The sequence below is a fragment of the Patagioenas fasciata genome, chromosome 25 (assembly GCF_037038585.1).
Source record: "Patagioenas fasciata isolate bPatFas1 chromosome 25, bPatFas1.hap1, whole genome shotgun sequence".
NCBI classification, from domain to species: domain Eukaryota; kingdom Metazoa; phylum Chordata; class Aves; order Columbiformes; family Columbidae; genus Patagioenas; species Patagioenas fasciata.
This window is the reverse complement of record NC_092544.1, coordinates 5,762,625-5,788,906: the sequence shown is the minus strand read 5'-3', so window position 1 is coordinate 5,788,906 and position 26,282 is coordinate 5,762,625. Positions and strand designations below refer to the sequence as shown.

Sequence of the window (26,282 nt, the reverse complement as noted above, 5' to 3'; positions counted from 1 at the left end):
GTGCTGCCATCCAGAGACCTGGACAGGCTGGAGAGCTGGGCAGGGAAAAACTGAATGACCTAGAACAAGGGCAAGTGTAGAGTCTTGAATCTGGGCAGGAACAACCCCAGGTTCCAGTGTAAGTTGGGGAATGAGCTATTAGAGAGCAGCGTAGGGGAAAGGGAGCTGGGGGTCCTGGGGACAGCAGGGTGACCATGAGCCAGCACTGGGCCCTTGTGGCCAGGAAGCCAATGGTACCCGGGGTGGGTTAGAAGGGGGTGGTCAGTAGGTCAGAGAGGTTCTCCTGCCCCTCTGCTCTGCCCTGGGGAGACCACACCTGGAATATTGTGTCCAGTTGTGGCCCCTCAGTTCCAGAAGGACAGGGAACTGCTGGAGAGAGTCCAGCGCAGCCACCAAGATGCTGAAGGGAGTGGAGCATCTCCCGTGTGAGGAAAGGCTGAGGGAGCTGGGGCTCTGGAGCTGGAGAACAGGAGACTGAGGGGGGACTCATTCCTGGGGATCAATATGGAAAGGGGCAGTGTCAGGAGGATGGAGCCAGGCTCTTCTGGGTGACAACCAGTGACAGGACAAGGGGCAATGGGTGCAAACTGAAACACAGGAGGTTCCACTTGAAGATGAGAAGAAACTTGTTTGGGGTGAGGGTGTCAGAGCCTGGCCCAGGCTGCCCAGGGAGGTTGTGGAGTCTCCTTCTCTGCAGACATTCAAACCCGCCTGGACACCTTCCTGTGGAACCTCAGCTGGGTGTTCCTGCTCCATGGGGGGATTGCACTGGATGAGCTTTCCAGGGCCCTTCAACCCCTCACATTCTGGGATTCTGGGCTCTGCCCAGACACCAGTTCCCCATTCCCCACCTCGCCACCTTTTTCTTGAGAGAGAACAGGACGAGAAAAAGCCCAGCCCAGCGCAGCCCTTGGAAGGAGCCACGATGACTGAAAATTGGAACGTTTTATGGAAACGGGCACAAGTGTCTCCGCTTCAGCCACCTTGGTGCATTTCAGGGCACGCCGTGACCCGAGCTGTGGATCCACCGATGTCCACACATGGCTGCTAAGGCCACAGGGCCGCTCGCTTTCCCTGTCACCAACAGGTCCTGCTGCTTTTTAGGCTTTTTAGGCAAGGAAACTGTGGAAGGAACGCATTGGTTCGTGTGTGTGATGGTGCCGAGTGATCTGATGGGCACCGATTGCGCTGGCTGAAGGGGTGGGTGCGCTTGAGCCATGCGGAGCTGGCACTGAGCTCTGCGGAGCCAGCTGAGTGACTTGGGAAGAACAATAAAATTAAGAAAAATAAATCACTTGTGGACTCAGGGCGACTTCATGGCTGCAGGACCATGAGGGGGCACCAGGCGGCAGCGCCCCCGCGCGGCCGGGAGGTCTCACAGCCGCCGCTCCGCTCCAGCTTCGCCGGGGGAAGTCCTCCCAGCGCCGGATGTGATGTCCAGAAGGAAGTGACGTTACGGTGGTGGTCGTCGCGGCCTCCTTTGTGCGGCGGGAGCGATGCTGTCCGGGGGCAAGAAGGCGGCGGAGGCGGCGGGGGGTGGTGGGGAGGGCGGCCCGGAGGCGCCGCTGCCCCTGCCCGCCGCCGCGGGGGGGGCCCTGGGCTCGTCCGCCGAGGGCGGCGGAGCCGCGGAGCGCACTCCCCGCAAGAAGGAGCCGCCTCGGGCCTCCCCCCCGGGCGGCCTCACCGACCCGCCGGCCTCTGGCGGCGCCCCCGCGCCCGGCACCGAAACCACCGGCATCGCGGAGACCCCCGAGGGCCGCAGGACCAGCCGCCGCAAGAGGGCCAAGGTGGGTGTGCGGGGCGGAACGTGCCCCGGGCCTTGGGCTCCGGCGAGGCTGCCTCAGGGCGGCTCCATCGGGGGGAACGTGTGCCCTGGGCTGCCCGGGCTTCACGGGGGGCGGGTGCGTGTCCAGGGTAAAAATGAGATGCACAGGGAGTCAGTGGGGGTTGTCAGAGCTCACCCTCATAACTCGGGTCCCAGGAGGTTAGTGGGGCTGCCTGGTGAGATAAACAACACAAACCTCCCTCCCGTTGCATCAGAGTTCTTACCCATTTTTAAGAGCACATTAATGTTGTAGAGTATCAGGAGGATGGAGCCAGGCTCTTCTGGGTGACAACCAGTGACAGGACAAGGGGCAATGGGTGCGAACACAGGAGGTTCCACTTAAATATGAGAAGAAACTTGTTGGGGGTGAGGGTGTCAGAGCCTGGCCCAGGCTGCCCAGGGAGGTTGTGGAGTCTCCTTCTCTGCAGACATTCAAACCCGCCTGGACCCCTTCCTGTGGAACCTCAGCTGGGTGTTCCTGCTCCATGGGGGGATTGCACTGGATGAGCTTTCCAGGGCCCTTCAACCCCTCACATTCTGGGATTCTGCGATAAAGATGAGATGTGCAGGGAGTCAGTGTGAGTTGTCAGAGCTCCCCCTCATAACTCGGATCCCCAGAGCTTTGTGGGGCTGCCTGGTGAGATAAACAACATAAAAACATCCTCCCATTGCGTCTGAGTTCTTAACAATTTTGCATTTTTAAGAGCACATTTATGTTGTTACTGGGTGTGTGTGGATGAGGCTTTTATGTGTAAAATGATGCTTGTTTTGCAGGGTTATAAAGGTGGTTGTCACACTCAGCTCCTCAGCTTCTCCCAGCTGGAGAGTTGAACTGATGCTGTGTGAAGTGTGAGATTTAGCAATGAAATCTAAAGGCCACTAACAGCTTCCAGTAGTAAATAATTCTCATATGTTATTCTGAATGTCTGAGAGCAGTGCCTTTAGTTTTGTGAAACTTATTATTGGAAACCTTGTTGCAGAAGAGCTTGGAGATCCGGGCTGTAAACAAAGCTGGGTGTGTTAGATACGGAAGCTGAAATGACTGTGGCATTGAATATCTTGATCTTCAGAGCTTTTACGTGATGTGATAGCTGGACTGTCCTTTGCATATAGAAACTGTTGGGTAGATCAGGCCGTTACATTTTTTTAAACGGAAAGAGGGGAGGTGTGGGTTGTACGTAAGGAAGGACTTTGTTACACTGAGGGTGGTGAGATGCTGGAACCAGCTGCCCAGAGAAGCTGTGGATGCCATGTTGCTGGAAGTGTTCAAGGCCAGGTGTTTTACTGAACTTAGGCTTCCCCGTGCTGCTTTGAATCGTGCCCGTTAATGCCTTTTCTTAGTGGCTGAACATCGACTGTGAAAGATTTGTCGTTCTTTTGGTGAGAAGTGCAGAGTTGCTTTTGTCATCTCATGGTACAACCTGACCTGTAGGATGTTGGAGGTAAACTAGCTGGTATCTTTTTATTTTTCCTGTGGCTGCATATTGTCAGAAGTAATTTTTTTCCCTTTCCAATAGGTAGAGAAATTCAATAACTATATACAAAGCTTGCTTAGGATCATAGAATCATTTTGGGTGGAAGAGACCCTTGGGGTCATCGAGTCCAACCATAACCTGACTCTGGCACTAAACCAGGTCCCTGAGAACCTCATCTAAAAGCCTTTTAAACCCCTCCAGGGATGGAATTACTTTGGAAAAAAGCTTTGGTTTGTTAAACAATATGAGCTGCGTCCCTTCTAGGTTATGTCTTGGGCTTTCCGTGTTCTGTTGGGTTTGAACTGGTAACGCGATTTATTTTCAGTGGAGAACAGCAGAAAACATCAATGGCAATAAAGGATTTTTTTTCTTGTGTTGAGTCACTAGTGTGACCATCAGAGTCAAACGTGATCCTGTACCAGGGCAAGATGAAATCCTGTGTGCCTTTTTGGTTGCCTCTGACAGATAAATTCAGGTTGGAATGTATGAATTCGACACAGAGGCGATTTGTTGTTCCTAAGTTTGACAAGGAGGTGATGGAACGGGAGAAAAGTTTAATGATGATGTAACAAATACACAGGTACTGGGCTCACGTTGAGTAGGAAGTTCCTACTGTTGCATGGTTTTTTAGAGGAGATGAAAACATGTGGAACTTGTTCAGCTGTTCAATATTTTATAACACAGTAGCTGTAATAACACAGGACAAGGTAACTCAGGCCTTTTCTTTGAGTTGTGAGCAATTTTGTTGCTTGCAATGTTCATATTAGTAGTGAGACTTAAGACACCCTCAGTGAGTTTATCCTCCGTTCTGCTTTTCCCAGGTGGAGTACAGAGAGATGGATGAAAGTCTTGCCAACCTCTCTGAAGACGAGTATTACTCGGAAGAAGAGAGAAACGCTAAAGCCGAGAAGGAGAAAAAGCTGCCACCACCGCCTCCACCAGCCCCTGCAGAAGAAGAGAATGAGAGTGAGCCGGAGGAACCATCTGGTGAGTAAAGAAACCTCCTCTGACACCGCTTTCCTGGTTTGTTGTTAAAATTAAGCGGGCTCAGGTGCAGCATCGTGCATCCTACGCCTGGTTTGGAGCTGGTTTTCAGTGATGGCTCTACAGTGTGTTCTCTGCTGAACAAGGAGGGCAAAAACTTAGAAGAACAGGTGGAAACATGCGTGACCTAATTGCAAATTAAGCCAAACCGCTCCTACTAGATTCTTTGCCTCATCTTTGGAAGCTTATTGACCAGAACAGCCTCTTTGGTGTTTGCTGCTCATGTACCAACATTCACTTATTCCTCCGAGAGAAAAGGGATTGGATTTACTGCTATGGAGGAGAATAGATTTAATCTACAGTGGCTCCTGTAGCTTTAAACTATGATTCTGATCTTAAGTTCTGGTTGGATGCTGTTTATTGAAACTTTTGCCATTTCATCGCTCGTGTGAATAACTGTTAGTTTTGCTGCTCTTAGTTGGCTCTCTTTTGGCTGGCAGGTTTGTGAATGTAGACAACAGGACTGGGTCAGTTTACAGACACTCGCCTTCGTTTTTCTGAAATATATTAAAAGCCACAACTCTTTGGCTTTGCCCCTGTAATCTCTCCTCAGTTGTAGCTTTTGGCTCCTGGCTTGATACAAGAATGACTAAAATATTTGCGATGATAAAAATCTTCATCTAAATACACCCAATTTTTAACCAGGCTATATTGAGCTGCTTAGAAATAAGTAGATTTCAGGTTATCACATCCCTTCTCCATTCCTAGAAATGAAACAGTGATGTAGGAAGATGCCAAATTTTTGGTTTATCATCGTTAGTCTTGCTGTATTTTTAAAGGCTTCTGAAAATATATTCATTGGTGGATCGCTCCATCTTTATCTTCATTAATGTCAAGAGCATCAGGTTGTCAAGTGTATTGAAACTTGTAATTTAAATAATTGTTAGCAGGAAGAGGCGTGGAGTGCTGTATATAGGACCAATGATTATAACTGAGGTTTTCTCTCTGTTTTCTATCTTTGGAGCAAAGGATAAGCATTCAATAAGAAATATTAAATAGGGCAGTGATCCTAGAGCAGGATCGCATATTGCGAATTAACAAAATACAAAAAGTTTGTTTGTGTGTTGCTGTTAATTTATTCTCGTTGGAGACCCTAATAATTTCCTTCGTATGTTTAAAACCTGCAAAAACGTAAGTAATTCAGTACAGATGTAAAGCTGTCCTGTTATAGGTGATGACCTTTTGTGATGAAAAGCCCAATTGTGCAAACAAAACAACAGTGGCAGTAGCTGTAACTTCGTGAGGCTGTTCTCACAGTGTACAGTAGAAGGGGGTTATTGAGTAGGTGATAGAAAAACGGTGGGTTTATTTGGGGCGGGTTCCATTAACGTGGGGAATTCCAGCAGTTTGGGCTGTGCAGATTGGTATAATCTGGATTGTCGAGATTCCTGTGTGTTACTGCAGAGCAGTTTTAAAAGGCATAACAGCATTTCACGATTATTTCTTTCAAGTATCTCTCTCCTTTTACTTGACAAATAGCAAAAAGCTTCTAAACTCACTTTGTGCTGAACGACACTTGTGGTTTTGTTTGAAATTAGGGAGCTCACTTCTTTCGGTTTTTCTCCTCTCATCATCTTTTTTGTTTGCCCTCACCAGATCGGGTTTTCATTTCTATAACTCCCTGCAGATTTATTTTCCCAGCCCTGTCTCTTTAGTTTGGTCGGTGTTCTCACTTTGTGGTGATCTTGTGTTTCTAGCTGCTGTTTTCCAAGGAAGTCAGAGATGCGTATGATGCAGATTAATGTCAAGTGAATAATCAAACTTAGTCCTGTCTTTCATCTGTCTGTTTTCCTAAAGAAGTTCAGTATTTGGTGGTAATTTTTGCCACTGTTCCTTAAGCCAGTGGATGGTTGTATGAAGTTGCCTCCTTTGTAGACCTGTACTCATTATCTGCTAATTTGGGAATAACGAACGCCACAGGCTGATGGCAGCATTTTTCCAATTTCTTAATTTACTTTACTTTTCCTGTAAATTAGTGGCCCGTGCTGGAGTGTAAATATAAATGTTTGAGTCCTGCTGGTCTCTCCCAGAATGGAAGCAGCTCTTGCAATATTCCCAGCAAAATAAACTACTTGCAGCATAGGTAAAGTGAGGGGTTTTCTCTTGCTGTTGCAGGTACGTGATCTCATAGAATCCCAGCTTTGGGACTTGTGAGGCCTGACAAAATACAATTATTTGTCACAGTCTTGCTTGGGAGTTTCTATGTGACCTGCTGGGAGGCAGATGATGTCGAAGTACTGAGTGAAAATGTATTTCTTGTGTCAGTTCCTATCTTACTTTATAGATCTTTAATGTTCCAGCATTCCAGATGTTAATCCAGGTTATCAAAGGGTGAAAACATTTGGTTGACTTTCTGTGTCTTGCTTTAGGGGTTCAGTTTGTAGTTCAGATAAAATTCCTTTGTTAGTGTGTCTGTGTTCCCAAAGACATCGCTCTGTTGCAGAAATGCTTCGTTCCTGCTTGTGTTTTAGTGCTGTCAGTGCCACTATTTAGGATTTATGTGCAGAATAAAGTAATTTTGAGGCTTCTCCAGATCTCTTAGGTGGGTGCTTTGCCTTTCCCCGTGTTTCCAGCCCTGGATACATTGAAAGACGGCTGTGTTTTGGTGCTGGGTATTGATCATATTAAGGTATTGACATGTCTTTGGCTTCAGAGGTGGTTTTAGTGTGTTAGAACGTTGTCGGTGGGTTGAGGTCGCTGGAGCCAAAATTAGGTGGCCTGAGCTTTAAAAAAGAAAAAGAAGAAAAAGATCAAACTTCAAGGAAGGACTTGTGGGGAAAATAAAAAAGAGAGAAAGCTGCTCTTGAAAGTCCTAGAGTGGTTCAGGTGATCCCTTTGCGTGTGGGGAGACTGAGGAGTAGCAAGGGCAAGCTTATAAAATCCTTATGGTTTGAGATCCGTCGAATCTGATGATTTGCATCCCCCAGATCTTGGCAGTGAGAAATGTGATCTTATTATTCAAATCCCAGCTATTAATGAAGTCAATCATAAGCATTAAGCCGCCAGAAATGCTACATATTGTTTACCTCTTTATTTCCCATTCCACTAACACAGGTAACACTTTAGTTTGGTGCCGTAGGTTCCAGAAAATGGGATTCTCAGCCAAATGCGTTGAGTTAGTTGGTGAAATTTAACCCCTACAACGCCAACTGCCGGGCCTTAATGTCCAGTACGGTTTAACTTCTGGAGTAAGGTCCCTGAGTTCTCCTCTTTCCTTCCACAGGGCAAGCAGGAGGACTTCAAGACGACAGTTCTGGAGGGTATGGAGACGGCCAAGCATCAGGTGAGGGTGGCGTTTGATGCTTGCAACTTTAGCAAGAGCCGCCAAGCCAGGGGTCGATGCTTGCAGTGCGCACGGGTGCGGTTGGCTGGAGTTTTTAGCCAGAGGTAGAGGAGTTTACCCACCTGTTAAACGAATTTCAGTCTGTGGAAAAGGCCGCTAGCCTTTGTTGAAACGCCTCAGGCCGATCTCTCATCCCTCCGCTCCTCTCCATGTTTAGAGGAGACCAAATGTGCCAAAAAATACTTCTTATTTAGCCAGTTTCCACTACCTAGAATGACACGAAAACCCCCTGGGCTTCAGCACAGTCCAGCCTTTTTCTAGTTTACTGCAGAAAAGCCTTTTTGCTCCTTGTTTTTGTTTTTCTTCGGAAGGGGTTTGTGTTTGTGCTGCGTGCCAGGAGGTTTGGCAGTTGAGGAGGTTCATAGTCTGCTTCTCAGCGGACTGGATTGTGAATTGCATTTGCCATCTGCCCTAAGTACTGATGCGAGAAGTATCGCTGAACCCACGGAATTCGTGTCTTTAGTGCCTCAAATGCTATTGAAAATCTTCTTCAACTCCGCCACTTTCAGTCTCGCTCGGGGGTTAAGGAGGAGGGTTTTAAGCAAAGGACTCGAAGGCTCCAGAACCTCTTCTGTCCCTCATTGCCCTTATTGAAGCAAATATCAAGATACTCATCTGAGTATCCTTGTTGTTGTAACGAGAGGATCCTGGTTTTGCTTGGGATCTTAACATTGCACAGAATTTTTGGGGTATTACAGATGAAGGCTGCGTTGCCTGTTTCATTTTTAGGCAGGCATTGGCTGTTTGGAAATCCTGTATATTTTGCGTTTTCTAGGTATGCAGGGAAGGCGTGGGGTAGGGAGGGGATTTCTTCACCCTTGAGCTGTGTAGTTGCAGAAGTAAACTCGCAGACATCGATATCTTTGCTAATAATAGCAAGGCTTTTCCTAAATTCTGGTGTCAGACCTTGTTGGCTGGTTGTTGTGTGGTGATTTCGGTTTGTTTTTTAAATCCCAGTGCTCACCTGGAGCTTTTCTGACATTTTAAAGTTCGGGTGTTGCTGGAAACAACATGTGGCCTTAAAAAAAAGAACAACCGAAACAACAACCGACCTTGGAGTTGTCAGGAGCGCCACTTTTTCTGCTTTCTCACTTTGAAGAAATAAATGGCAAAGCTTTTCAAGGAACTGGTGATTCACTTTAAATCCCTGTCTGAGAATTTGCTGGTAGTCAATCGCTGTGTGACAATTAACACTTTTTAGGAAATATCTGGCAAAGGCACGTTTATTGTAGCGTGAGCCTGTGAGGGGGCGTCAGGTTCAGCATTTCTAACTCTGAAAATGGCACTGCTGAGCTTTTTTGCTGGTGATCTACAGCTTTGATTAAGATTTGTTAACATAGTATCAGAGAATTGGTAACTTGGATTTACCCGCACCGTTTTATGGAGTTCCCCGTTTATCATATGGATTCATATGAACCCAGTGGCTCGGTGAAGGGCAACAGAAGGGCTGTTGGTTACTGGAGAAGCTGAAGTTCTAAAGCTCCAGGTTTCTATTCTGTAGCTGAATATTAGTGCTAAGAAGCCTCGTGAATGTGTCAGCTTTTCCTGCGGTTAATTTAATTTTCCCTTATTGCAGCGCTCTGTAGCTTCTGTCCCCAGTTCCTCCTTGTCGTAAAATTCCTGTAAATGATCGTAATCAGTTTTCTTTACCTTGAGTAATCACAGATGTAGATCTTCCCATCTTTGCTTGCGAATTGATTGTGTGAGCTTTGCAACCGTTTCCTTGCTTAAAGTTTTATCTTCACCTTTGGGGTGTTAAAACACTTGAAAGTTCAAGGTGTGTATGAAAAGAAGATCATTTCTCTACCTAATACAGTGACATAAACTTCCCAACAGTTGTCTTGGTTTGTGTAACACACCACGAGCTTATATTTACTTTGATATTTGTTATAGATTTTTTAGCTATTCCACTTTCAGCAGATGATCTTCATCTTACTGCACTACTTGTAGGTTTTTTTTCCCCTTGGCTTCTATCTTTCCAGATTGAACATCTCCTGCTCTGTCCTGAGCTTAAGTCACTTCTTAAGTTGTACAAGGTTAATATTGTTCTTGCTGTATTTCACATCTCAGCATTTCATTTTGCTCAGGATCCACTTTCTGCACTCACATTATTGCTTCCTTGCCAGCGTTTGCATTGATAGAGGTGCCTTTACGAATGAAATCTTTCCATAGAGCAGATGTGTCCTGCGTGCATTCAACGTGAATCTTTTACATGTGGAGCGCTTAAAAGTCTGAAATGTGGAGTCGTTCGTAGGCAGCGCCTGGGGAGGGGACACAAGAGAGCATAAGTATTGTGTTTAATATGAATATATATAAAATATATGAAAGGAGAGGTTAAGGAGGCTTCCTCCAGCTGGAGGAGCTCAGTGCAAATAAATTATTGAAAACCAGATGAGAAGGGTCTGTTGTGCTTGGACCTTAGAGACATTTTGGCTTTATTTTAGCAGTTCCTGGAGGCAACTTGTCCCTTTATTGCAGGTGTGGAGGGCGCAGCGTTCCAGAGCAGACTCCCGCACGACCGCATGACGTCTCAAGAAGCCGCCTGCTTCCCCGACATCATCAGCGGGCCGCAGCAGACACAGAAGGTGTTTCTGTACATCAGGAACCGCACCGTAAGTTTCTGATGAATGTATCGGTGAAAAAAGGGGAGGACTTCAGGTACCTCGCAAAGGCTTTTTGTGAGTTCCCGTGTCTAACACTTGATACTTTCTTAGTTTTTGAGACACTGGGGGTTTGTTTCTGGCATCGTGTTGTGCTTGAAGTTGCCAAGGAAGGTGTGGAGCAACATAAAGAATCTGTAGTATATTTACAATATCCATAACAACCATCAAAACTACATCATTCAGCCAGTTTGCCTTTAGACAAACCAAAAGCTGATGCAAACATTCTATTATTTGATCTCAGTTTAGGGAAGTCTCTATAGTATACACACAATATATGCAATCAAGTACATTGTTTAGAACAGGGCCAGCTTCTCAGCTCTTATTTTTTAATCTTGCTTTGCATTCGGTTGCTGTAACACTGAGACATCGAGCTGCTCGTGTGGCTCATTCTCCAGACACAATCATTATTTTACCAGCTTGGATTTCGTAGAAGAAATTGTACCGGTGAAGAAATGAAACTGCTTCTGAACATTCATAGCATTTCTGCCCCACTTAAAATATTGAAAGAAGGGGCAACATTGAAATAATTAATTGGGAAGTTCATTTACTTCAGGCCTGAAATTGAAACCTTAGTAAAACACCAGTATCGTGGTTTTAAATTGTGACAACGCTTTTAGTTCCAGGATTCTGGGCTTGGAGGCCTTTAAAATGTTTGAAGTCTTGCACTGTTCTGTGTATTCGTAGAGGGTCTAAAGATCAGAATTTTAAGAGGCGGTAATTTGCTGCACATACGGAGTTATTTAAGGCAGTAAAACGAAGAGTACAAAAACTACAGAAGGTGAAGACTTGCAAGTAAATTTGCTTCAAATGGCCTCTGGAATGATACACAAATCCTTTCTTAATCTTTCCTATTTATTATACTCGCGTGATTTCCACTTTAATTTGTATCTGCTTAATGTAACGTATCTTATTGTTTGTTTAAATCCAGCTACAGCTCTGGTTGGATAACCCGAAGATTCAGTTGACATTTGAGGCAACTATCCAACAGTTGGAAGCACCTTATAATAGTAAGTCAAGTCTTTTACTGGAAAAAACAATCCTGTACATGTCATTGCTATTCTTTTTCAGTTTTGGTTGGGAAAAAGCTGCTCCGAATCGAGAGGTTATCAAATGGGTTCTTTTGTTGGTGTGTTCATGTGCAGAATGGGATATTGCAATATACAATAATTTTTAAATGTTGCTTTTTTAGGTGACACGGTGCTCGTTCACAGAGTGCACAGCTATCTGGAGCGGCACGGCCTCATCAACTTCGGGATCTATAAAAGAGTGAAGCCCCTGCCAAGTAAGAAGCTTGAAGTTTTCTTCTTCTGTGGTTTGTTAGGACAAATTTAGAAGTGAAATTTTTTTCTAAGGTTTGTTGTGCTGAGAACAAAGGGCTCAAAAGCTCTCTGGCTATAGGTGATCATGGTTTTTATTTTGGCCGTTATTTAAGTAAATCGCTATGAGAGGGAAAATGTTTGCAAATCCATAGATAATTTGGTGACTGTCACTAAAGATTTGTCCTTGTTCCTCATTTGAGTAACATAAGACAAACACAACTCTGTCCTCACATCTGTTATGTGCTTATCTGATGCTTGAAGTGTTGAACTTGTCTGTCCTTTCTGTGTCATGTACATGTTATGTACATAATTACTTGAGTTTTCCTTTTGTGGTTTTTCTCTTTCCTCAGCCAAGAAGACGGGCAAGGTGATCATCATCGGGTCGGGAGTCTCGGGGTTGGCAGCTGCTCGCCAGCTGCAGAGTTTTGGGATGGATGTCACGGTTCTGGAAGCCAGGGTATGAATTTCTGTGCTGTTTTATTTCCGTATTAGTTTACGTGCTTCCGATTTAATTACTAAAAATAAACCTTTACATTTTGATCTTAATTGATAGCTTTTGGGGATCTTTGCCCAGTTGTACTTAATTTCTTTCTGTTGTCATCCTGCTGGCTGGACTGAGAACAGGAAAGGCAGCTTTTTTGTTGCCTTATTAAATTTAAAGGGATAGGAAAATGTTGTCATCTTCTTTCCCTCCCTTCCCTGTTCCCTCCTCCTTCCTTTTCCCTCTCCCCTTCTCCTTAACTTAAGCAGATGAGTTGAGATCTACATGTTTGTTTGCAGAGGTTCTTGGAAAAGCATACTTTCTATTTCCTGAGCCTTTGGATGAGATGCTTATACCACATTCTGTACAAGTTTCAGCGATTATAACTGATACGTATTGCTGAATGTTACCCGACACTTAGTATCTTGTGCTTTTCGAAGGACCGAGTGGGAGGAAGAGTCGCCACCTTTCGCAAAGGGAACTACGTTGCTGATCTGGGAGCAATGGTGGTAACAGGACTCGGTGAGTTGGTTTCGGAGTGAAAGACTGTAACATTTTTTACATTTATTTTATCACAGATGTTGCCTTTCCAAAAGAATCTCCCCTTTGCCTTGAATGAGGTAATGCGGAGTTTATTTAATTGCAGACGAGCTTTGCAAGAGCGCTCTGTTAATGTTTTTCAGGAGGAAATCCCATGGCTGTGGTCAGCAAACAAGTGAATATGGAACTGGCCAAGATCAAACAGAAATGCCCGCTGTATGAAGCAAATGGACAAGCTGTAAGTCTGGTATTGTTTTGGTGAACCCTTTAAAAAGAAATAGCTTCTGCGAGGAAGTGGGTGAGGATACTGAGCTTCTTGGTAGAGGCCTAAAAAAGCAAACCTTGGCACCAACCTGTTGTAACCTGGCTCCTGCTTGTGCCCAAGCGGCGCTTCAGTATCTCGTGGGGGGCAAATGCATCCCTCTGTGATTTGAAGAGGCTCCCGCTGTTAACGCCACCCAGTAAGACAGGGAGTTCAGCTCCGTTCTGTTCACCAGCCCCTAGAGCACTCACCATAGGATCAGAGAACGCCCCGAGTTGGAAGGGACCCACGCAGATCATGGAGTCCAGCTCCTGTCCCTGCACGGGACACCCCACAGCTCACACCGTGTGTCTCAGGACGTTGTCCAGTCTCTTCTTGAACACCGTCAGGTTTTATGGATATATATTCCACCTTTGGAGATATTCAGAAGCCATCTGGACATGCTCCTGGGGAACCTGCTCTCGCTGCTCCTTCCTGAGTGGCAGGTTGGGGCCAAGGAGACGATTTTGAGAGGCCTCTCTAAACAATTCTGTGACCCTGGGCAGCCTGTTCTCACAGCTCTGGAAAGGGAACTTACTTCCTCCTGTGTCAGGTCCAAATCCATCAACATAGCGTTAACCGGACCATCAAGGAAGGCACCGTTGGAATTCTGCTTCTTCTAGGCCTGGTATCAGGGCACGGGCATTAATCAGGTTAATTAATCAGGTCTTTTAACAGTCTCGTGCTCAACTGGCCATCGACCAGAACCCCCAGATCCCTCTCTGCAGAGCCGCTCTCCAGCATCTCGTCCTCCAGTCTGTATTATAACACTGGACCTATTTTAAAAAGGCATGTCACAAAACCTGTCAGCTTACTTGTTGCAAACAAAGCTAGATATGTTATATGTGAGTAACGATGACCAATATTTCAATCTTCTACCACGCACATGCCACAAATAGAAGCTTCATTATGCGACATTTAGTATCTGTGCATCTCTCTGATCATGTGTCTCTGCGTTGTCTGTAACATGTAAACTTTTAAAGGTTGTTATGTAATATGATAAACATTAAGTAAATGAAAATGGAAGCTCTAGAAAGCAAATTTGCATTTTCTTGCTCGCATGTGATGCAGTTATATTTTTTCTTTTTGATTTATGAATAGGTTATTAAGAAGAAACTTTGTTCTTTTGACTCCTAGGTTCCAAAAGAGAAAGATGAAATGGTGGAACAAGAATTTAATCGTCTGCTGGAAGCCACCTCCTACCTCAGCCATCAACTGGATTTTAACGTTCTCAATAACAAACCCGTCTCCCTGGGGCAGGCTCTGGAGGTTGTCATACAGTAAGTAACGTGAACTTCCCATTTTGCGGCGGATTTTCCAAAAGATACCTGAAACAATTGTGGGTAAGCGTCACCCACTTAATACAGTGTTTGGTCTCTGCTGAGTTTTAGTTTGCAGATGTGTTTCTTGTTTATTGAAGCAAAAGATGCCAAAGATGGTTAAAGAAGCCGACGTCTTTTCTGAAAAGCTTTCTGAAAATCACTACTACAGTAACCGATGGTGAATAATTGACTTGGTGTACATACAGCCCACGCTAATGGCGTTTGTAATGTGCCTTTTAATAATAGTAGATAACTTCGCGTTTATGTTTTAGCTAATCAGGTATCCTTTATTTACAGAAATTTGTGTTACTAAAATATCCCATGACATGTGCTTGCATTGCATTACACTGATTAGACTGTGATAATGAGTTTTCTGGATAACATGAGGATATTATGCTGAACTGACTCTCACTTCTCCCCTTTTCCAGGCTGCAGGAGAAGCATGTGAAGGATGAACAGATTGAACATTGGAAAAAAATAGTGAAAACACAGGAGGAGCTGAAAGATCTTCTGAACAAGGTCAGACGATGACACAAGAGTGTTCTTCAGAAAGTAGCAAAATATGCAAAAAAACTTCTGTGGAAAACTGTCAGAACAGACAGATATGATAAACAGTGTGTCATAGGTGTCTTTAGAGGCCTTGATAGTGACTGAGGTTTTGAGGGGTTATTTTAAAATGTTTATGTTCTTGTTTCTAGGCCTAGTTAGAATGTTTGTGGTTGTGGTAAATGACGTCTTTACTTCTCCGTGGAAGTTTCTCAAAAATATCTGAGGGCAGCTTTCATATCCTAAGTTATTTGCAACATATTTTGTCAGAAATAACCTGTTCTGTCCTCTTGACACCCACCCTGAGATACTGATCCCATTGTATCCCCCAACATCTTTCTGTCCCTCCCTGGACTCTCTCCAGTGATTCCTTGTCCTTCTCAAACTGGGGAGCCCAGCACTGGACCCACAACTGCAGATGTGAGCTCCCCTGGGCAGAGCAGAGGGGGAGGATTCACCTCCCTGACCTGCTGCTCACACTCTTCCTCACACACCCCAGGTCCCATTTTCCTCTTGGCCACAGGGTGCATTGTGGGCTCATGGTCAACCTGTTGTCCTCCAGAACTCCCAGGTCCTTCTCTGCAGAGAAGGACCCCAACCTGTACTGGTGCCTATGAGGATGTTGTGAGACATGGTGTCAAAACCCTTGTCAAGGTGACCATGTCCACTGGTCTCCCCTCATCTACCCAGCCAGTCTTACCATCATAGAAGGCTATCAGGTTGGTCAAGCATGATTTCCCTTTGGTGAATCCACGCTGACGACTCCTGATAACCTTCTTTTCCTCCACATGCTTGGAGATGACATCCAGCACGAGTTGTTCCATCACCTTTCCACGGATGGAGGTGAGGCTGACTGTCCTGTAGTTTCCTGGGTCATCCTTCTTGCCCTTTTTGAAGACTGGAGAGATGCTGGCTTCCTCCAGTCCTCGGACACCTCTTCTGTTCTCCACGGCCTTTCAAACATGATGGAGAGTGGCTTGGCAAGACATTCAGTAACTCTGCCTTCTCTGTATCATCCATCACCAGGACACCCACCTCATTCAGCAGCAGACCTACATTTTCCATAACCTTCCTTTTGCTGCTGATGTACTTGAAGAAACCCTTGTCTTGGAGGCACCCCGGGGTTAGTTTAAGGGACAACAGGGTCCAAAACAACTTTTATTAAACCGGTGAGAAACAGGGTTTTAGCACTCCAGAAGTGACTTGAATACAGGTTCGGCTGTCAGTTGAGGAAAATTATTAAGGGGCAGCAACTGATACAACAGGCGGTCCACAGAGTGCATGCACCTGGCTTCACCAAAACAATGCCGGAACCATCCCCGAGTCCTGGAGGAATACACGCTTGTCTGAACACGGTGTGAGGTTATTTTAAAGGAATACACGTACTGGTAGTGAGTACGGAAAGTGTACACTCACAATCCTGTGAGGGTTAGTTTACTTACACGTGCAAATGTGCACGGAATATTACATGTGCTTATGTGGAAGCACAGGAGGAAAATACACCCCCAATTATGCGAGGATTAATTTTACACATGCAAATGTGCATGGAAAGGATAAATACACTCGCAATCCCGCGAGGAGCAGTTTCACTCACACCCGTGACCCAAGGCAGCGGAGTCTCCATCCGGGGGGCTCTTGGCGGCAGCTTCTTGCTTGTGCTCCGAGAGACCTGTGACAATGGGCGGAGTCTCGACGAGAGTCCCGTTTTTTATACTGGCTGACCAGATCTGACTGTGGGCATTCCAGAAGCTTCTCTGCACCCCCACCCTGGTTGTGGGTGCCCCTGAAGCCTCCAAACACCCCCCACACTGGTCACAGGTGCCCAGTGGCTCCTGGTGCCTCAGCACTGCCTTCTCCTAACGGCCCTGGCCAGGGAGCTCTGGGACCAAGCAAAAGCAGCTGTCAGCCTCAAACAGCAGAGAGAGAGGGAGATGTGCCTGCTCCTTCCATACTGAAGGAGGGAGTGGGAGAGAGGGGGGGTTGCATCCTGCCACAGCCCTTCTTGTTGTCTTTGACATCCTTGGCCAGATTTAGTTCCAAGTGGAGCTTGGCCTTCCTCACCGCACCCCTGCACGCTCTGACAGCCTCTGTATTCCTCCCAGGTGGTCTGTCTCTTTTTCCACACTACATGAAACATCCTTCTTCCACCTCAGTTTTGACTGGAGTTCCTTACTCATCCATGCTGGACTCTTACTTCCTTCATTTGATTTCTTGCTCATAGGGTCTTGAGCGTGGATGGTTGATGTTTGAACATCAACCAACTCTCTTGGACCCCCCTACCTTCTAGAGCTCTAACCCATGAGATTCTTCCAAGCAGGACCTTGAACAGGCCAAAGTTCGTCCTGCTGAAGTCCATGGTTTTAGTCCTACTTATTGTCCTACTTCCTCCATGCAGGATCCTGAATTCCACCACCTCATGGTCGTTGCAGCTGCAGCTGCCCCCAGCCATGACATCTCCAACCAGTTCTTCTTGTTCTGTCAGGTCAGGGTCCAGCAGGACACCTCTTCTCGTTGGCTCCTCCGCCACTTGTTTCAAGAAGTTGTCACCAACAGTCTGTAGGAACCTCTTGGACTGTGCGTGCTCACAGTGTTTCCCACCCAGCAAACGTCAGGGTGATTGAAATCTCCCACGAGAACCAGGGCACGTGATTGTGAGGGTTTCCGTGACAGTGTCCCAGTCGTGTGAGCTGTCCCACCGCATCTCCATAATAGCAATGAGATCGTGGCCCTGTGAACACATGTCGATCTCTAATTCTTCTTGTTTATTCCCCATGCTACATGCGTCGGTGTCCAGACGCTTCAGAGAACTAATCAAGCACACGGGTTTTCCATGAGTGGTGCAGAGAGATCCACTGTATCCAAATGTACCCTTGAGGATATGCCAGTAGTGGCACAGTATGAGTATCCACTTTCCACCATAAATTGCATGAAATCTACCTTCCCTAACATATTTTGTTTTTCCCTTTCTTTCTCCCTTTTCCTACCGCGCCTGGAAAAGATGGTGAATTTAAAAGAGAAGATTAAAGAGCTTCATCAGCAGTATAAGGAAGCATCAGAAGTGAAGCCACCTCGGGATATCACAGCCGAATTCCTTGTGAAAAGCAAACACCGGGACCTGACTGCGCTTTGCAAGGTGAGGGGTGCTGCGGTTCAACACTGGATCAGTAGTTTCTGAGGACTTCAGTCCTTAAAGTACCAGGACTGTAATGGACCTTCATGTTCTTCAAATCTCAATGTGTAAAATTCTGAAATATTAGAATAGGCTTGTGTATATTCGAACAGCAGAAAGGCAAACTGTGCTGGAATCAGTGTTGCTAAAATAACTTGATTTAGATTTCACTAAAACCGTTAATCTTGCACTGATTTCTGTTGAGATCAGCTTTAGTCTGATGCTATACGATGTCTTCAAGTCCTTTTAAATGTAAACAGATTTTAATGTTGGCTTTTAATCTTATCAGGAGTACGATGAATTGGCAGAAACACAAGGAAAGCTGGAAGAGAAGTTACAAGAACTTGAGGCCAATCCACCAAGGTAAAGATACAAATTATGAAAATAAATACTCAGGAAAGCAGTTTTCTTACTACTTTTCAGCTTTCCTGAAGGGGGGTCCGAATGTTTGAAACAGAATCTCCTTGGGTTCTTTTTCTGTTTTTTTTATTTCTCCACCAAGGAGGGACTCGAACAAAAAGGATTGGAAATGAATGGCCGAAAGCACTGCGTCCGCAATATCCTACCTCAGCAAACTAAACGTATTGTGTTTGGTTTTTTTTCCTAGTGATGTTTATCTGTCGTCAAGAGACAGGCAAATACTTGACTGGCATTTTGCAAACCTGGAGTTTGCTAACGCTACACCCCTGTCTACGCTTTCGCTGAAGCACTGGGACCAGGTAGCTGATTAATTTATTAGTTCGACAATATACTAAAACCCTGAGCTTTGTTTATTTCATTCTCTTGGCTAATGAGCAGAAAGGATTTTGTATTTTTTTGACTCACTCTTTGGAAAACAGCTTTGAAACTAATTTTACCGTTGTGTAGATTTCTCTTGAGTTCCATGATTTCATGTTTTTTATGTGTCTTCGTTTTAGGACGACGACTTTGAGTTCACGGGCAGTCACTTGACTGTGAGGAATGGATATTCCTGCGTGCCCGTGGCCTTGGCAGAAGGGTTGGATATTAAATTAAACACAGCAGTTCGACAGGTTCGCTATACAGCATCAGGTAAGTGAAACCAGCTCCTCCGGAAAACTGCCGATCATAGAAATTAGATTTCAGTGCTTCCAGAAGCCAATGTGAGGATTGGTCTTGTAAAAAACCTCCCATTATATGTTGGTTGGAAAAGACCTTGAAGATCATTGAGTCCAACTGTTAACCCAACGCTGCCAAGTCCACCTCTAAACTGTGTCCCTGAGAACCTCATGTCCGTCTGTCCAACCCTCCAGGGATGGTGACTCCAGCACTGCCCTGGGCAGCCTGTTCCAATGCCCCACAGCCCTTTGGGGAAGAAATTGTTCCTAAATCTAACCTCAACCTCCCCCTGGCTCCAAGCTCCTTTCAGGCAGTTCAGAGATCAGAAGGTCTCCCCTCAGCTCCTGTTCTCCAGCTGAACCCCCCAGGTCCCTCAACCACTCCCATCACACTTGTGCTCCAGCCCCTCACCAGCTCCGTTCCCTTCTCCCAACTCCCTCCAGCACCTCAAGGCCTTTCTTGAGCCCTCAGGTGATTTTGGTGCCACTGGCACTGTCATTTTGTGCCCTGAGGTGATCCCACCAGCCCTGGGGCCGCCATTTTGAGCCCTGAGCTGAGGGGGCCCAAAACTGTCCCCGGGATTTGAGGTTTTTCCTGCCCAGGTCCCAGCACAGGGACGGTCGCTGCCCTGGGCCTGCTGGCCACACTTCCTGACACAGGCCAGGATCTTGGTGGCCTCTTGGCCATCTGGGCACACGCTGGCTCATGTTCAGCCGCTGGCACCAGCACCCCCAGGTCCTTTTCCTTTTCCAGCCTCTCTTCCCCAGCCTGGAGCGTCCATGGGGTTGTTGTGACCCAAGTGCAGGACCCGGCACTTGGCCTTGATGAACCTCAGACAGTTGGGCTCAGCCCATCGATCCAGCCGGTCCAGATCCCTGATTTTAAGATCATTTATTGGCCTAGATGAACCTTTAGGCTTATCCCAGTATGGCCATTTTCAAATGAACTTTCTGGAGTTGAGCTATGTGGCTGCTAACATTAACTCACTTACAACTTAAGGAATTGTTAAGGTAAAGATGCTCCATAAACCAAAGATTTTTCTGATGTGGATGTGATTTATAGTACTTTCTTCAGTTTTTAATCCAATGCACTTGCCTCCTGGCCTATTAAACGATTGATTCTTTTCTCCCCTGTCCAGGCTGTGAAGTGATAGCTGTCAACACCCGCTCCACCAGCCAGACCTTCATTTACAAGTGTGACGCTGTGCTGTGCACCCTTCCCTTGGGCGTTCTGAAGCAGCAGCCGCCCGCCGTGCAGTTTGTGCCGCCTCTTCCGGAGTGGAAAACGTCTGCGGTGCAGCGGATGGGATTTGGAAACCTCAACAAGGTGATGTGGGCACTGAGGAGTCGCCATAGGTAGAATCCGAAATACGTATGGAATATGTACAGCGGATGAGAGGAAGAATTTTTTTCCACTGCTGTTTCACTAGATTTTGATGCTGAAAATTACCTGAAGAACTCTCAGGACCTCTTCTCTATTTCCCACACATTTTTTAATGCGTTTTTACTCAATGAGTGTAATTGTCTATATTTTTTCTGTGCATTCTCCCTAACTCGTGATTCTTTCCGTGTAGGTCGTGTTGTGCTTTGATCGCGTCTTCTGGGATCCAAGCGTCAATTTGTTCGGTCACGTTGGCAGCACCACTGCAAGCAGAGGAGAACTTTTCCTGTTTTGGAACCTGTACAAAGGTACCTGAGTCTGGTTTTGGGGTCTTTGTGTAGTTTCAGATCTAGAAAAGAGCACCTTTTAGGATGCTTTTAGTGAATATGATAAGATGTTTGTCGGAAGACAAATGGCAGCAGGGAGCAGCACTGACTTGCAAACAATTCTGTCATAAATTAGGGCAGAACACACAAGTGTGTGTTTGCTAATTCTGAATTCCAGGCTATGTCTGATTTATTGAGTTTCCCAAGAAAAGGGTGATTCGTCTCTGCACCATTTTGGAATAAGAAAACCATTTCTTAGTCCATAAGTCCCTTTGGAGCCGAGTTTCTGGCTCCGTGGAACGTTGTCTGAACTCTTCCCCTCTTTCACGAAGCTTCTTATGGAAGTGGGACTGGCATCCAGTTTAGTTTTAGCACATTGAAATAAAATTCATTGGGAGCTGCATTTTGAATGTGCATTTGTGTGAGCAAGAAAAAATACATTGACCGAATTATTGCTGGAAAGTTCAGGGATCTTGTTGTGTCAAAGATGGCAAAAGAGGAAAAAACTTTGCTGCTGAAATGACAAAAAATATTCCCAATGCCTATGGATGATAGGAAACCACGTTTTTGTAATTCCTTTCAATTGTTTGAAAGAGTGGGCTCAGTCTTTCAGAAAGTGGAGTTTAACTACAAGAGGAATCCAGTATCTTTTTTCTCTAATAAACTTTCCTTTGCTAAGTTTAGGAGCTCATAAACTTCTCCAGGAGGAGAAAGAGTTTTCATTAAGTAACGATGCTCAGCCCTGAGTCACTTCCTGTCAATGCGAGTTTCTTGCCATTGGGTTTATTTTGGTAATTTCATTTCAATAATTCAATTGTTTTTTCTCTGTCTCCTTCCCTGCCCCTTCCAGCACCGATTTTGTTGGCGTTGGTCGCAGGAGAAGCAGCAGGGATCATGGAGAACATCAGCGACGACGTGATCGTGGGCCGGTGCCTCGCCATCCTCAAAGGCATCTTTGGCAGCAGCGCTGTGCCGCAGGTTCGTGCAGATTTTTAAGTAACGAGTGGAACTCCTCATTCAGAAACGCTCGGTCAGTTGATTTTTCCATCTCCGAGACCATAGGCTCATAAACCCACAGCTCCTTCTCCGAACTCTCACAAAAACATTTCACCTCCCAATGAGATCTCTGTCTGCAGGTGCTGTAGATTAATCTAGGGTGTAAAAATCGCTCTGGAGTGAACCAGGAGGAAAGTGTTTGACTGCGGCTCTTCCCAGTAGGGTGTCGAGGTTCGATTGCAGGGTGACAATAAACGGTGGCAGATGTATTGTTAACCCCCTCTCCCCGCTTCCCCCTTCAGCCCCTCCCTCTCCCCCCTTCCCACTCAGCACAGGCGATCGGGAGGGAAAGGAGGACAGAGAGAAGAGAGTTGGGAAATTAAAAATGTTTTACTAATGCTACTGATAAAATAGAGAAAATAATACAAAATATACAAAACCAATCTTGAAAGTCCCAGCAACTGCAGAGCAGGCACCCGAAGTCCTGGACTGGACTCTGCAGCAACCGGAGCTGGATTCAGTCTGTCACTGGCCTCAGTTCGCAGGGACGACTCGCAGGGTCCTCTCCTAATGTCACCATAGGGAAAAGGGACGAGATCCTCGTGATCTCCCACTTTTCTATGAAGTATTCACGTGAATGGGATGTTACACACAGTTGGTCAGTTTTTGGTCACCTGTTTCTTGTTGTCCCTCTCACGAGATGTCCATCCATGCTTATCAATAACCTCACATCCCATTGCTGTGTTCACCAAAACATGGATCTGGTTCTCCAGGAAAACGCAGCTGATATGGAGCTTTCGGTCACAGGGAAATTCGCTACAAGAGAAACTTGTTTTTTAACGAAACCAGGAAAGAGCTACAGTCAAGCACTTTCCTCCTTGTTCACTCCAGAGTGATTTTTACACCCTACATTAGTCTACAAGAAGTGAAAAAAACCACACATTAGCGAATTGGAGACTCTTGAAATGTGGATTCTACTGTAGATAAACATCAAATTTAGAGAACTTATTTGAGCTTGTAAAATATTTTAGTGTGTTAACTGATAATCCCCTTAAAGAATGGCGCGGTATCTGGTCAGTCATTCAGACGAGAAAGCAGTTCTGGTTGTGATAAGCAGGATCCCCAAGTGAGTCTCTGTCTTCGCACCCAAGGAGAGGAGATGAGGTTCCTGTCTCAGTGTTTGTATTTTTACAGGGTATTGTTCCTGTTAAACTCGGTTACACATTGGAAGTCTGGGCTGTTTTACGATTCACACCCATCACTTTTCAATGTTTTGTCCATGTGGGTACAAAGATGTCCCATTTTCTCTTACGCCTTAGAACTGAGAGTGGTTTGAGTCCCAGTGATGCTCTCACTGTCGCATCTTTCAGGATTTTGTCTTTTGTTTGTGCAATTTGCATTTGTTTTTTGCTATTTTGCCCGAACTGGGCACCTTGTGCTGTGTCAACAGCTGAATTTTCCGTCTTGTCTCAGCCCAAGGAGACCGTGGTGTCCCGCTGGCGCGCGGACCCGTGGGCCCGGGGGTCGTACTCCTACGTGGCAGCTGGATCTTCTGGAAACGACTACGATTTGATGGCCCAGCCCATTACTCCAGGCCCGGCCATTCCAGGTGCTCCTCAGGTGAGACATCCGATTCTTTCTAGAAAAACCTCCAAACGGTCTGATTTTTGTAAGCGATCTGCACATGTGTCTTATCACAAGTTTTGTTAAGTTGCGTATTATTAGAACCTGGAAAAATAGGTCAGTCCATCCAAGGATTCTGTCTTTGGTGTCATTTGTATGCTAGAAAAACTGATACAAGTCAATAAACATAAGATGGGCAAAATTATTCTATGCAGAGTATAAAATATCAAAGTCTGCTTTTCCTCCTACTTCTTATGACACTGTCAATAGCTGGTTTAGGTTTCAGTTTAAAGAGAAGATGCTTATTGGAATGAATTGCTGGAGTCCCACAATCAGAATCCGTCATTCTTCTTAAACACGTTATCAGTTTGGCTGCAGAGTTGTAGATAAAACATTCAGATGTTGCTGCGGAGCCTGGGAGAACGTGAACAGGCCTTAACCGTGTTCTTCTCTGTTCCCCCAGCCCATCCCCCGCCTGTTTTTCGCGGGGGAGCACACGATTCGCAACTACCCCGCGACCGTTCACGGCGCTTTGCTGAGCGGGCTGCGGGAAGCCGGTCGCATCGCGGACCAGTTCCTCGGGGCCATGTACACGCTGCCGCGCCAGCCCACGCCCGGCGTCCCCCAGCAGCAACCCGCCAGCATGTGAGACAACTCAAAGGCGTCGGAACCGGAGTGGTGAGAGCACGGAGCCGCCGCTGTGGACCCTGTGGGGCGAAGAGACTCAGAGTCTGTCCCAGTGTGTGCTGGAAGGACTCAGCCATGAATTCCTGTATAATACTGCTGGTAGAACGGCCTTCCAAAAGCTCACCCGCCCTTTGACCAGGCAGGTCAGGGACGACTTAGACTCTGCAGATCATCTTTGGAAAGTCAGGCCTATAGCTGGAGGGTTTTTAGTTTCTTTTTTTTCCTACCTATACATGTATTTACAGTTTGGTACTTGCGCAATGCTGGTCGCTACAAATAGTGTAGAATTTCTCTAAACTTTTTTATTTAAATGGTTTTGTTGTGAAGAAGAATATTTTTGGACCAATTCTATTCTTAGAATTCAGTGCAACTGTTTCCCTACCAGTAACAGCAAATCACAGCTCTCCCTGGTGGTCCCTTGGCTGCTACACCAGGCTACCACTACGAGTGTGTTCTATTAAATACTTGAAACAAATTAAATCATCAGAATCTGATGTTTGTGAGTTAACTAGAAGCATTATTTGTAGTGGTTTATATAGAAGCGGCTGCTTAGTAAATCAGCTGAAGGGCCCGAGCTCTCGGCATCCGCCCGCAGTGCAGACAGACCCTCTGGTCCCTGCTGCTTGCGAGGGTGATGAGGTGCTGTTGCAGCTGCCATTGTTACGCTTCTGAAAATCGCTTTGGTTTGGCTGCTCGTCAAGGCCCAGAGCCTTCCTTTCGCGGCCCAGAGCCTTCCTTTCGCGGCCCAGAGCAGTCTGATTTAAACATTCAGGTCCTTTTTCCGCTCCCCTCCTTTCCCGTTAGAGTTCTTATTTCTTGCAACTTCTCTCATCCTCCTCTTTCTGCAGTTTCTCTCATCAAACCATGGTGTCTGTTCACACTTTTTTCTACTTTTCAGTTTTTCTGGTTTTGCACCTTAGCATCGCTGGCAAGACCAGCACCTGCTCTTGTTCCACGCTCCTTTAGATCCCCCACACTTCATACGACTGATGCCCCTTGTTGTTTATGGCAGTGTTGCCCTTGGCTGCAGACACTCCACTCCACCTTCCAGCATCGCTGCTTCTGTTTGCTTGTGTCTCCTCTCCTTCTGCACCTTGCCAAGGGTTTTACTGATCTGGGCTAATCTACCACCTGATAACAGACTGTCCTGTTTCCCCTCTTCAAAAAGACATCTGAAAACTGGCGACCGCTGAAAGAAGGCGGTGGAGAGGAAGCCCTGACAGTCCCCAACTTTTTTGAAGGTTTGTGACAGAGCCCAGGGAACGGCAGCAGATGTGCCAGGAGAGGTTTAGGTTGGACATGAGGAAAAGGTTCTTCCCCCAGAGGTGCTGGACACTGAACAGGCTCCCAGGGAGGGGTCACAGCCCAACCTGACAGTGCTCGAGAAGAGACTGGAGAACGTGCTCAGACACACGGGGTGAGCTGTGGGGTGTCCTGTGCAGGGACAGCAGTTGGACTCCATGATCCTGTGGGTCCCTCCAGCTCAGGACACTCTGTGGTCAGATTGTGATTTTTGGGTGGGGTGAGTCTGCGTTTTTCAGCTCTGCAGATCCCCCTGTGGTTTTGTCAGGTGCTAATGTCCACTTTGCAATAAACTGCTCAGGGTCTGTGTGTTCAGTCTGTGTGTGGAATGGAGAATATTTGCTGTGGTCTTGCCTGTAGTAGAAATGGATTGCAAAGTTCTCCCTGTTTTGTTATTTTAGTAATTATAAAAGTAGAGGAACAACTTCACCGGGGTGCTTCTGTTTCTTTTTTTGAGTCTTTTTCTAGGTCTCTTGCTATATTTTTGGGAAATGAGCTATTAGAGAGCAGCATAGGGGAAAGGGACCTGGGGGTCCTGGGGACAGCAGGGTGACCATGAGCCAGCACTGGGCCCTTGTGGCCAGGAAGCCAATGGTACCCGGGGTGGGTTAGAAGGGGGTGGTCAGTAGGTCAGAGAGGTTCTCCTGCCCCTCTGCTCTGCCCTGGGGAGACCACACCTGGAATCTTGTGTCCAGTTGTGGCCCCTCAGTTCCAGAAGGACAGGGAACTGCTGCAGAGAGTCCAGCGCAGCCACCAAGATGCTGGAGGGAGTGGAGCATCTCCCGTGTGAGGAAAGGCTGAGGGAGCTGGGGCTCTGGAGCTGGAGAACAGGAGACTGAGGGGGGACTCATTCATGGGGATCA

General features: G+C 46.3%; 1 protein-coding gene across 2 annotated transcripts; it reads left to right on the top strand.

The window, feature by feature from the left end:
- The first annotated feature begins 1,458 nt into the window (after positions 1–1,458).
- KDM1A (lysine demethylase 1A) lies at positions 1,459–25,848 on the top strand. Of its 2 annotated transcripts, XM_065857052.2 has the most exons (20): positions 1,459–1,787; positions 4,122–4,287; positions 7,568–7,627; positions 10,166–10,299; positions 11,279–11,357; positions 11,540–11,632; positions 12,020–12,126; positions 12,591–12,672; positions 12,834–12,928; positions 14,129–14,271; positions 14,742–14,832; positions 17,858–17,992; positions 18,318–18,391; positions 18,636–18,747; positions 18,946–19,078; positions 20,244–20,431; positions 20,679–20,793; positions 21,662–21,789; positions 23,281–23,427; positions 23,894–25,848. In XM_065857052.2, exons 1-20 carry the CDS (start codon positions 1,497–1,499, stop codon positions 24,077–24,079), a joined length of 2,559 nt encoding a protein of 852 aa, XP_065713124.1. In that variant the 5' UTR covers positions 1,459–1,496; the 3' UTR covers positions 24,080–25,848. The 2 variants fall into 2 exon arrangements, with proteins under 2 accessions (XP_065713124.1, XP_065713125.1); XM_065857053.2 differs by lacking the exon at positions 7,568–7,627.
- Positions 25,849–26,282: the final 434 nt, after the last annotated feature.

Bases quoted from the DNA above. Each gene is read 5' to 3' on its own strand.
- KDM1A (XM_065857052.2), top strand. From the start codon at position 1,497: ATGCTGTCCGGGGGCAAGAAGGCGGCGGAGGCGGCGGGGGGTGGTGGG. The intron at 7,628-10,165 runs GTGAGGGTGGCG...CCTTTATTGCAG, and splicing joins TGGAGACGGCCAAGCATCAG to GTGTGGAGGGCGCAGCGTTC. The intron at 21,790-23,280 runs GTTCGTGCAGAT...GTCTTGTCTCAG, and splicing joins GCAGCAGCGCTGTGCCGCAG to CCCAAGGAGACCGTGGTGTC.